We start from the raw sequence: 12,093 nt of genomic DNA on the forward strand, positions 1-12,093 counted from the left end.
TTGAGATCTAGTGACTATGGAGGCCATTAGAGTACAAAGAAGAATCTGTTCAAGAAACCACTTTGAGATGATTGGAGTTTTGGGACATGACATTAGAAGTTAGGGACACTCTTGCTATAAAAAGATGGAAATAATCAGCAACAATACCAAAGTATGCTGTGCTATAATTCTCAGTTAGGGTACTAAGGGCCCAAAATGTGCAGCGAAAGTAGCATCCATACTATCACACCACCCTGAACAGTTTAACTAAGGAAGGATTTATTTCATTTTTCTTCAGTGATGGTTACTCCAAATTCTGACCTTACCATCCAAATGTCGAAGCAGAAATTAAGAGTCATCAGGCCAGGCAACATTTTTCCAGTCGTCTGTTGTTCCATTAGGTGAGTGTGTGCAAGCTGGTACCTCAGTTTCCTATTTTTAACTGATGGGAATGGTACCTTGTGTGGATTTCTACTGATGTAGCCCATCTGCTTCAAGGTTTAACCTGTTATGTGTCCAGAGATGCTCTTCTGCATATGTTGGTTATTTAAGTTACTGACAGTCTACACATCAACAATGCATTTTCTTATTTGATGATCTGCTGTTCACTGGACATTTTGTCTTTCCCTGTTATGGACCTGTCCAGAGTGTAGCATGCCTCTTACCCTATGACAGCTGGGATAGGCTCGAGTCATTTTTTTTAGTTAAGTACAATATTTCTCTATAAATTTTCAAGTTTTAGTAGATGGCATATGATCAAAGTGTTAAAAGGGCATCTAATTGTTGCTGGATAATCTGATTTGTGGTAATGTTGAGGGCTCAAGGTCATGGCTCTGACTTCCAGAGAAGAATTCAACACGGTGTACAGATTTGTGTACAATACATCACATTACTGGTTGAAAAAAAGACTTTAATTCAGTGCCTGGGAGAAACAGTACAGCACAGTTATAATAATAAAGCAATCCCCCCTCAAAAAAAACCCCACAAACCCCCCCCCCCCACAAATATCCACAGGTTTGTTTCAGACAGCAGTAGCATTAATGCCGTTACTCTCTGCAATTTAAGACAAGGCCAAAAAAAAAAGTTATTCCGGTTATCCGCTTCCTGAGACAGCAATCACTCCAAAGATTAGCAGCAAGCTAATCATTTCCAGCTTAATCGCTGATAGGATTTTATAAGGTGGAAAGACGAAAAGGGGGAAATAATCACTTTAGAATCATCAGGCTCAGTTTCTATGAGAGGAATCTTGCCCTCTGGGTACATGATTATTCATAACAGGAGTGTCGTGACCTGGGCAAAAACTGTTCTAATGCTCGGCTATCAGCAGAACGAGTAAAAAAGAAGTATATGAGCTTATTGTGTAAAGCTTTTCCGTGTGTGTAGTAAGGCACAGATTTTTTTTTAAATGTTCCATATTTTGTAGATTATAAATGAGGGTATTTAGCATTTTTTAATTTTCCATTTTTTTTATACTTACATAACTTCATTTAAAAATAAATATCTATTATCTTATTTCAATTTAAAATAGTCCTTAAAAGTTTGCTGTACCCCATCACAACCCACAATTCCAAACGAGAATTCAGAGGAAAAAAAAAATGTTGAAATCATCAATACCTATGTTATGGAGAAAAACAAAATGGATATAGCATTTTTAACAAAAGGTAAGACACTGATAACATAAAAAAACACAAATTAAAAACATGTAATATACAGAATTTTTAAAAAGGGCTAAAATTTGAGAAGGCTTTTAGCTTCTCTGCTGTTGTTCTGCCCCTTGAAGAAAATATGTGCCAATGCCCCCGAGAAAAGGGACCAACACCCCTCGGTTTAACCCATCTCTTTGGCATGTATGGAGGGGAGGAGCAGACAATGCAAAGTCTCCCTGCCGGGCGAAGTGCCGCTGGGCCAGTTCATTGGACGCCACATGTTCACAAGCTGTGTTATCAGGGAATTAAGAACAAAACATGTCTGTTTGGATGTAAAATGGATGTTTAGCTAGGGCCCAGAATTATGACAAAAAAATTTAAAAAGCAGGAGAATGGACATTTATTTTTTGGAGGGTGATGTGAAGGCGTTCTCAATGCAAAGGACGATGTAGGAGCCGGAGCAGCTGGTAGGGCTTTGCTGCAAGAGGTGGCCGCTATGTAGTGATGATGCCAAACCAGTCACAGCGTGGTCGCCAGTTCGCCACGTTTCGCAGTACTGGTCTGTTTGCCGGTGGCCTTTCTTGCTTGATCCGTGCCAGACCATTTTTTCAGGCCTGGAGGTGATTAAGAACAAAAGATTGCAAATAAGCAAAAGAAACGAAAGCTGGTTAACAACCGCATGCTGGTGTTAAATATATTTAATTTTTTGGGGTACAAAGACTCACCAAGCGCTATCCCTGAGGATGTCTCTACCATCAAAGGAGTAGATTGGTACGTTTTCCCTCATTTTGCTGGCATTGTCACCAAAGAGAGAGTCCCAACTGCTAAACAACACTTGGTTCTGCAAGAAAAAAAAACAAACATTTAACACAGTGACTTTATTCAGTTTTTCAGAAAGATGGTGTCAGTCATGCAGCTGTCCTTGTTGTAATGTTGGGTCTTACCTTGAGGTTTACTATGGGGACGCTGTCCCTGTCCGACCTGCGGACGATGGTGTAGAGGTCTTGAAGCTTAGAGGACAGGAAGGCTCTAAATGTTCCCTTCAGGCCGATAGCACGAGCCTGCTGGAAGCACAGGAAGTCTGCCCCACGAATCCCTCGCATGTTACCGGTGTGAGGGCTGTTCAAGGCGATGAGGTGCAGCTGATAAAGACAGATTCACAAGAAGAAAATCACACAAATTTTCATTTTACTTCAACTGTGGAACAACTTAAGATGTTTTACAAAGGTCAGGGCTTTACATGATTAATGGTTTATATCAGCATCTAAGTAACGTAACGTCTCTTGGGCTGGGTTCCACAGCCTATGGAAGTGGCAGCTAGAATCCTCTATCAGATAATAATGGGACAACATTCCTCTCCCAAAAGTCAAGCAATTAAGCTCCTCAGTTCCCAAATGTCTACCGACTGTTGTTAAAAGAAGAAGGGATTCTACATAATATTGTTTTGTTTTTATGATTTTCATTTTAGGCAAGCTAGCTAGTTTTCATCCCTATGTAAGGTAAATTAATATTTATTATATTTTTGAGCTTTTGAGTATCCACTTTACTCACTCCTGATCCATGTATGTCGAAATGGCCAGCAGGTTCCAGCACAGGAGGGACGGGTTGTCTTTGAGGAGTGACAGGGAATCTGCTTTCCGTCTGCTGGTTGGCAAATCTTCCATCGGTATGGCCTGTGTGTGTCTGGTCTGGGAATCTGGGCTCATACTTTAGAAAGTAACGGGGGTCTGTGGGTGTGGGTGCTGGAGGTTCAATGGGTTTTATCAAAGTGAAACCCTCAGAGTAATGGCCTGCTCCGTTGTTTTGGGACTGGTCCTGAGACTGCGGGTACAGAATCACAGGTGGAGGTTGGACTTCTGCCACCTCATTCTCCTTTGTGTGAAAATGGAAGAAATAATTAAGTCATATGAACGTTACAACATTTTATTTTATGGTTCTGTGAAACTTACCAGATCTCTGAAGAAAGGATTGTACTCTCCAAGCTGAGAGGAGAGGAATCAACCATTTAGTGGCGCTTTACATTAAGTTTTTCATATGTTATAAACTAGTGATACATTATAATAGAGTAAACTGGTTTTAAAGTTGATTTTATAAAATTCAAAGCACTGCACTGAAAAGTAGATAAAAGTACCATGACTTGCCGCACTCCATCGCGTACTCTCAAATAAAGGTCTGCTCTGTCTATGATGTAGATGAGGCTGCCCTCTTCCTGACGTCTGGCCGTAGCAATCATTGTGTCATATGATCTTAAAGCTGTCACCTGCACACACACACAAAAAAAGACCACCATACATCAGACAGATATATTTAAGAAAAATTACAAACAGTGCAGTGCGTTCTGGCGGGCAGGGGCAGAGACCGTGGCGGACTGATCTCTACTCAAACTAGCAAGTGCCAGTGCTTGAGATTGAGAGGTACTGGCTAGATATAGTTGGGCTCACGTCAACACACGACTTAGGCAGAGATTTGACAACATTCCAGGGACACTCGGGACATTGAGTCCAAATGGACCATGTTCAGCACCTCCATTGCTGAAGCTGCTGCACTGAGCTGTGGCTGAAGTGGTTGGTGCCTGTTGTCTTAGTGGTAACCCCAAACCAGACGGTGGACACCGGAAGTCAAATTAACCATCAGGCTGAAGGCCTGACTAAGCCTATCTGGTTTAGTTAGCCTGTGGGACTTCGGAGGCAGCCAATAGGTACTAACAGGCAAAGTGGAACGCGGCTTGGGCAGTGGCTGAAGCAAAACTGGGGTGTGGGAGGAGTTCAGAGAGGCCATGGAAAAAGGCTTTCGGACCGCCTCAGAGATTCTGCGGAACCATCAGGTGACTCAGAAGGGGAAAGCAGTGCTCTACCTGCACTGTATGTAGTGCAGGTGGAGTAGTGCTGACTTCAACTAAAGATATTTCTGCGTGGTGGAAGGAATTGTTCAAAGATCTCCTTAATCCCACTGACACGTCTTCGGTAGAGGAGCAGAGTCCCGGGATGAGGGGGACGGCTCACCCATCACTGGGGGTGAAGTCACTGGGGCAGTTAAACAACTCCTTAGTGGCAGGTTCCTGGAGGTTGATGAGCTTCACACTGAGTTCCTGAATGTTTTAGCTGTTGCAGGGCTGTCTTGGTTGACACACCTCTACAATGTTGTGTGGAGATCAGGGGTGGTACCTTTGGATTGGCAGACTGGGGTGGTTGTTCTCCAGCTATGGGGGGATCACACTCCTCAGCCTACCTGGGAAAGTCTATGCCAGGGTGCTGAAAAGGAGAGTCTCTCCATTAGTGAACCTCAGATATAAGAGAAACAATAGGGTTTTCATTCGGGCAATAAGTCTGACTTGTTCCCGGTGGGTAATGGACTCTGCCAGGGAGGAGGTGGCTAGGGAGAGGGAGGTCTGGGCTTCTCTGCTTAGGTTGCTGCCCCTGCAACCCAACCCTTGGATAAGCGGAAGACGATGGATGGATATATGAATAGATGGGTGGGTACAAACAATAAATCAAAAACTGCCATTCTGCAAATAAATGAATTTTGTGAATTCAGAGTCTAGTGATGGAGCCATGATTAAAATTCAGTGATAGTACTCACTCCAGAGGATAATCCAGGAGCTCCAGGTGGGCCAGGTGGGCCAGGAGGACCAGGGATACTGACAGCTTAAATAAAAAAAAATAGAAACAGAAGTGCAATTTATCTCCAGTATTCAACCAGTAAAGTGCATTCAGTAAGATTAAGATGTGGCTACTTGTAAACAATTCAGATTTACAGGTTAAAACCTGTAAACCTGTATTGTTTTTTTTCTCCAATAAAGAAGTGTCTTTTTTTTCTTTTTTTGTGGAAAAAGACACTTACGATAATTGGGCCGATATGATCCTGAAAGGGTACCCGGGGGTCCAGGTGGTCCTGGAGGACCTGGACGACCATCATAACCAATTCCTGGTGGCCCTGTTGGTCCAGATGGTCCAGGTGGCCCAATTATAGAATCTCCCTTTGGACCCTAATGTGGAAAAGAAAATCAGAAATTTCTGGAATATCACATCTAGATCGGGGCCAAATGTTTTTTGGTTGTATTAACAAATAAGGTCTCAGAACTCACTGGGAGGCCAGGTGGTCCTGGAGGTCCTTGTACTCCTCCAAATTGAGGGTCATAATATCCACCACCGGGCTCTCCTTTTTCTCCCTTGACACCTGATTCTCCACGCTCTCCCTTCAGTTCATTCTGTCAGAAGAAGTTCAAATTTGTTTGTTGATGAAGAAGAAATAAACTAAAAAAAATGACTGGAGTAACAATGAGCTAGCTTACCCTCAATGTGTAGATATCAACATTAGGGGATGCTCCTGGGGAGAAAAAAAAAAGATGCTTTAGTGAAGCAGTTGTGTAGCGTGCTGGATATGCAGCATTATAGTTGTGCTGACAGTTCATGATCTTGGGGATCAACAATGGTCAGTGTGATCACAAAGACGTTTAATTCACATGTACGAATTTCAGGCTTTAGCACTATAGTTCAACTTTTCAGGTGCTAGTAGATCATTGTAACCCTCAGAGAGCAGGGTAGTTGTTTAAGAATCAAAATGAAGGAGAAGGTAATCATTGCAGTGAGTAATCACAGTGTTTTACACAAACAGTCTGTGTCATACTAAGGGCCAATCAAACAGCTGGTTAGCATGTCAATGTTTAGCTGTCATCACTGTGAGATTGTGCCAACAAATATACCCCCGCAAATGTCACACATGCCCACCTTCAAGTGTTGAAACAATGACCACGTGTGAGTCTTTCCTTATAAAATTTATTTTTCCATTAATGCATTCAGTCAATACTACCAGTATATTTGGATCCAGATTAGGGAGGTCAACAAGTCGACTAATCATCGCTGTTCTCACTAGTTGATACCAGACTTACTAGTCATTTAATCTAATTGTTAAAATATTAATTGATGCCCAAAGCCAGAAAATTAATGTCTCCTAAAAAATTATTTTGTAGCCATCTGCCATCAGATTGTTGTTGAGAAAAGCCATAAATCTGTTAGCAGAGTTTTTGTTAAAACTATTATTGCAGGTTCAATTGGCAGAAATGAGCTTTCTCCAAAAGGTGGATGGGCTCTCTCCCACCTGTGATAGGGTGAGGAGTTCAGTTAACTGGGAGCTGTTCAGAGTAGAGGACGCAATAAATGGTTTAAAATGCCTTTGTTAGTTTTTGATATTTTCAATTAAACAGTTCTCAAATTTAACCTAAATCTGAGTGTTTCTTAGTCTTAGACCAGTCGGTTAGTCGACTAAGAAATTAGTCACCAGGAACAACTCTAATCCAGATTAAAGGTTCTGATTAGATGGCATCACCCCATGATGGCATGTAATCACTAATGCTCACACTTCTTCATATACATGCAAGAAAGTACTGGTAACTGCTCACGCTACCCCTCACCTTCCCAGTAGATACATGATAGCGGTCAACTTGTTGTCAAGTTATTGCATTCACAAGCTTTTTAGAAAACTGAAATTCAATTTTATTAGGTGCACTTATGGTATCGATGTGAAAATCCTAGCCAACTTCCTATATGAGTTATTGCATTTACAAACTTGAGCATCCACGTAGGCCACCCAGATTGACAAGCATAATCCCCAAGTGCTTGGCAGAAACCTTGTGATTGCTCTGGTTGCTAGCAAATTTTTGCAGTGGTAGTATGAATAGAAGTAATCGACTCGTCTACAAACTCTGGTCAGCTGCTGTCTGAACTGTTGTGAAATTGTGACACAAACCAGAAATGGAGACTTAAATTCACTTCCATTTAATTTTGTTTATATAATGCCAAATCACAATGCCAAAATTCCCCTTAAGGCTTTTTTATATTGTAGGGACCCTACAATAACACAAAGAAAACCACAAAAATCAGTAGATTCCCTATGAGTAAGCACTTAGACTGTTTTCCTCCAAAGTAAAATGTATATCCTATGAGTCATGTTGTTGCAACACTGAACACAACTTCTACTTTGAAAGCAAACCTTGTTCATTTCTGGTTTGTTTTGCACTTATTCAGCTTTTACTATTGCTGGGTTAGTAGTAAACAAGTATTTACAGACAAACGTGAGAAACTACAAACAACAGCTGCAATCTGCTAGCGCCCCAAAGCAATCACTAGGAGGTTTTTGGTGTAGCACCTTCTTTGTATGTGATTTCACTTATTGAGAGCCAGAAACTTCCGAGAACTATTCCCAACCAATCGCAGATTACACACTTCCCTCGCAGTATAGCACATAACTCTTTAAGCAGTATATGCACAACTTTACGTGAGAAACGTCAACAGAAAAGATTGCACAACCCTTTACAATCATAAAGGAATGAAATTTCATTTATTCTTAATTCAAAAATGAGGATTTACCTGGGATCCCTGGAAGTCCACGCTCACCACGCTCCCCTTTTTCTCCTTTAATTGCTACAACACAACATACAAAGTTTTTCACATTACAAAATGACTCATAACTCTCTGCAGGTTTAAATATCACTGAACCCTTGAAAGCCATGTGCTCTACTGCCAGTGACTTCTTCATTCATTTTTTTTTTTCAGATCTAGACTTGAAAGCTTAATCTCCTGACAGTGGAGTGTATATCCTTTGCAGGCTGAAGGAGCAGAACTGAAATTAAATTCATAGATTGCACTGTTTATCTCTGCAGACACTTTGAACCCTTAAAAAATCCTTCCTCCTTTCCCCTCTCATATCTACTGAACCTCTCTACTGTGATCCTTCTTTTTGATGAATTTAATCTGACCATATATTTTTGTAATGTATTTATTTTTACACACTAAAACAATAAAACAAGTGAAGATGACATACCTGGATAATTCCTTTCATCATAGCGCTGTTAACAGAAGGGAAACAATCAACAACAACAGCAGAGGAAAATAATTGGTAGGGAAGATGAGGCATGAATTTTAACTGGCACATATAAATGTCAATTTAAAACCAGATTTTTGGGAAGCTGTGTACTCACATTGAAACGGTCTAAAGGACTGGCTGGGCTAGGGGGTCCTGGTGGCCCAGGTGGTCCTGGAGGGCCAGGCACTCCCTAACGAAAACAAAGATATTCAATATTTTTGGAGGACTCAATAATTTTGTGAGTTTAATATAAGGCTGTAAAGCTTTGGCTGGGATTAAATGTGGCCACTCTTGGAGAAATGTGTTTGGCAACATAACATTTGGCATTTAAAAACAAAAGAAGAGTAGAGTAGGTTGTTTTGTGTGAGGAAACAAGTGCAGCTCTTGTTTAATGAAGCACAAGTTGCTTTAGTAATGCTTAGCTAAATGAAAGTTCACATGAATGCAGTATTTAGAACCTAAGCAAAGGTGTCATTGTTGAATTTAGTTTCATTAAAAGATTAAAAAACAGAGCTAACAAATTAATGACGCTCAGTATATGTTTAGTTATGAAAGCTAAAACCAAAAAAATAGAAAAGGGGGGAAAAGACTTACATATTTGTTGGGATTAAAAAAACATTTATAATGTGCTAAAATTAACCTTTTAAGTTGAAAGTGACTCGGTATTTACACTCAGTGTCAAGAGTTCTGTGTGATTGCCAGTTGTGTTAATAACCTTAATAACCCTAAGCTATTGATAATAGTATTAATACTTACAGGGTAGCCAAAGCCAGATCCAACCCCTGGCTCTCCTTTCTCACCCTTATATCCATTTATCCCAGGACGACCCTGAAAGGAGAAAGTTATTGATTTGTTTGTCTTTTGTTGAACTTGGAAAATAGAAACAAAAAGATAAAAACCATACTAAGGTCAAAAGAAAAAAATGGTATAGAATACACTTCACCATGGTCAGTATTTAGTAAAACAATAAGAAAGAAGCACTTACAGGTCTTCCAGGCATTCCAATTTCACCTTTCAGTCCAGGAGGCCCATATGGTCCCTGCACATATAAATTATATAATTAAACACGCTGTGAATTGACTGGTGATTGATTAAGGTAATTGAAAAAGTTTCAGTACATTAACCAAAAAAAGTCTTAGAATTGGAAAACCTTACAGGGGGCCCAACAGGTCCTGGAAGTCCTCTGTCTCCCTGCATGCATGGTTTGGGGGGATGATTAGTTTCAAGAACAAAATGATCATCACAAAATACACCAAAGACCATGAGTACATCAATGCATAATAGATAGAAATCCAGATAGTCAAATTCACTGAGACTCACCTTTGGACCAGCTAGCTGTGCCAAATTCAGAAAATTTCCATCAGGGCCAATAACCAAGCCTGGCTCCCCTTTTTCACCCTGAACACAGAGCACCAAGACAATAAATACTCAATAACAGAAATGATTAAAGCAGCCAAATTAAAAGTCTAACATATAATGTAGACTTTACCTTCTCACCATAGCCTGGAGGACCAGGATCTCCTCGGTCACCTTTTGGCCCCATTGGACCCTGCAATATATTAAAAAATACAATAAAATACATGAAAACATCCCATTAGATGAGTTAGATTTGACAGCACCCAACGTTTTGTTACCATGAAGCAAATAAGCCAATATAATGGGCCTTCTCATTGACATTCGTATAAAGAATCATTTGTTGATGGCTAAATTAATAAATACAGATATTGGTACGTCACCCTATCCTCCTGATTTACATACAAGCTAGCGCTCCAAACATGTGTTTATCTCAAAGTTATCCCTGACTAATACAGCATTACAGTATTGTTTCAAAAGAATAAAATGATATCATCTGATGTCCCACATTCATGTAATTACATATTACATTTTTAATATTGTGCATATGGTTATGCAAGAAAACACAATTATGTAACAGAGGCAAACTCACAGGAAATCCAGCTCGACCAGGTAAACCAGGCCCACCCTGTAGAGGAAAACAAAACCACACACCTCTGTTTAACTTGATTAGATCAGTTTTATTCATTTTCCTTAATACCAGCCAAACATTTGTTTACCAGTAACTACGAGCAAATCCACACACAGTTTATGGCTAACGCGAATTAAGGCTAAAAATGCAGGTTGTGAAGTTAAGTGCTGCTTTTGCTTGGTGTAAGTGAATGAAAACCAGTGTTTGTTTCTTGGCTGTCACTTTTCCACAGTTGTTACAACACTGTAAATTTGCAATGAGCAGTGAGGTTTCTTTTGAACACCATAATTGTATGCTCTGCTGTGCGGTATAAATCTTGGTAGAAGCTGTTTGTCATGTTTCAGTTGACAGCCCATTTTAAAAGGGAACTATTCCTTATAGTCACAAATGCAAACATTTAAAAATATGGCAGAAGAAGTTGTAAAATATTCCCCTGGATGTTTCCTTTGAGTACGACTTACTTTTCCAGTGGGACCTGCTGCCAACATCAACTTCAAAATGGGCTTTGGCCCTTATTTGCCAGTATCAGCAAATATCGAGGCTGGTATGGATCTACAGGTCCATGCTCACCGTGATACCAGTGTTAGAGCTGTTTTGTAACATGTTGATATTGGTATTATTGTGCAATATTGTGTTAGTCCAGGTTTTTCCACTGTGTGATTACAGAGCCTATGCATATTTCATGCAGTATACATAAAGGCAAATAAGCATTAGTTGGTTGAAATTGTTTTTGTTTTTTTTTTCTTTTCAAAGGCCATCGGCTGAGATTCTCCCACAGATTGTGGATTCGCCTGATGATTAGAAATGAAGGAATCACTTACTGGTACCCTTTGAGGGTAACCAAAGCTGCATGATTCAACATTAGGAAGCAAAATTGTAGGACGTCCTGGTAAATTGTATAAAAAAATGTTAGTGTTAATACCAATTGTAACATTTCTGGGTTGTGACATGGAGCACAAGCATGCTTGAATCTGTGCAAGTAACATGAAGTGAAACTGCTCTTTGTCTTTAGTCCAACAACACCTTCAGTTCAAACATACCTGAGGGCCAGCTCTGCCAACGACTTCATCAAACTGTGGAAAAGACAGACATTACCATCAGGTTTGGATTTTAGCTTCATACAGACTCAAACAGCAGTGCTCATCTCTTGTTACTTACATTGCCTGATGTCTGGTAGACAATTTGTCCTGGTGGTCCAGGTGGACCTGGTGGACCGGGTAGTCCAGTTCCATCTCGACCTGATTCACCCTAAAACCAGAAAGAAAGAGGAATTTTTTTTTTATTAGCATCCAGTAGTGAAAGCTTATCACATAATCAACATGACAGAAGATTAAGGAAGGCTACTGTGGTAGGAGATATCATTTGTGTTATATCTTAGTAATGAGTGCTTTGTAATAAAACAAGTGCAATCATAATTACAAATGATATTCACCCTCTCTCCTTTGTCTCCTCTGTCACCCTTTGACCCCTGTAAAATTCAAAGAGTGAGATACATTAGCAACAGAGAAACCTGTATGTCAAATGACCGGTCTGCAGACTAACCTAATTACATGAAACGTTCAAACAACAAACGCTGTTTTTTTTTTTTCATATATCAGTTTTAATATACAAGCTGTCCATGAA

The 12,093-nt window shown here is 40.1% G+C and overlaps 1 protein-coding gene across 7 annotated transcripts in view; it reads right to left on the reverse strand.

Annotated features, from left to right (window-relative positions):
- Nucleotides 1-875: 875 nt before the first annotated feature.
- col18a1a (collagen type XVIII alpha 1 chain a) overlaps nucleotides 876-12,093 on the reverse strand; it is a 77,507-nt gene continuing 66,289 nt past the window's right edge. For all 7 annotated transcript variants that reach the window (XM_087852994.1, XM_035909053.2, XM_087852993.1 and 4 more), the window contains 22 exons: nucleotides 11,903-11,938; nucleotides 11,629-11,718; nucleotides 11,511-11,543; nucleotides 10,432-10,467; nucleotides 9,976-10,035; nucleotides 9,807-9,884; nucleotides 9,642-9,677; nucleotides 9,472-9,525; nucleotides 9,243-9,314; nucleotides 8,602-8,676; nucleotides 8,445-8,469; nucleotides 7,991-8,044; nucleotides 5,917-5,951; nucleotides 5,710-5,832; nucleotides 5,466-5,610; nucleotides 5,205-5,269; nucleotides 3,757-3,885; nucleotides 3,575-3,607; nucleotides 3,177-3,497; nucleotides 2,570-2,767; nucleotides 2,351-2,466; nucleotides 876-2,239 (listed from right to left, as the gene is read on the reverse strand). In XM_087852994.1, the coding sequence (XP_087709120.1) occupies nucleotides 2,026-2,239; nucleotides 2,351-2,466; nucleotides 2,570-2,767; nucleotides 3,177-3,497; nucleotides 3,575-3,607; nucleotides 3,757-3,885; nucleotides 5,205-5,269; nucleotides 5,466-5,610; nucleotides 5,710-5,832; nucleotides 5,917-5,951; nucleotides 7,991-8,044; nucleotides 8,445-8,469; nucleotides 8,602-8,676; nucleotides 9,243-9,314; nucleotides 9,472-9,525; nucleotides 9,642-9,677; nucleotides 9,807-9,884; nucleotides 9,976-10,035; nucleotides 10,432-10,467; nucleotides 11,511-11,543; nucleotides 11,629-11,718; nucleotides 11,903-11,938 (2,028 nt within the window). In that variant the 3' untranslated portion in view covers nucleotides 876-2,025. The remainder of the gene's footprint in view (nucleotides 2,240-2,350; nucleotides 2,467-2,569; nucleotides 2,768-3,176; nucleotides 3,498-3,574; nucleotides 3,608-3,756; nucleotides 3,886-5,204; nucleotides 5,270-5,465; nucleotides 5,611-5,709; nucleotides 5,833-5,916; nucleotides 5,952-7,990; nucleotides 8,045-8,444; nucleotides 8,470-8,601; nucleotides 8,677-9,242; nucleotides 9,315-9,471; nucleotides 9,526-9,641; nucleotides 9,678-9,806; nucleotides 9,885-9,975; nucleotides 10,036-10,431; nucleotides 10,468-11,510; nucleotides 11,544-11,628; nucleotides 11,719-11,902; nucleotides 11,939-12,093) is intronic.

The sequence above is a fragment of the Neolamprologus brichardi genome, chromosome 16, assembly GCF_056152115.1.
Source record: "Neolamprologus brichardi isolate AB-2024 chromosome 16, ASM5615211v1, whole genome shotgun sequence".
NCBI lineage: Eukaryota > Metazoa > Chordata > Actinopteri > Cichliformes > Cichlidae > Neolamprologus > Neolamprologus brichardi.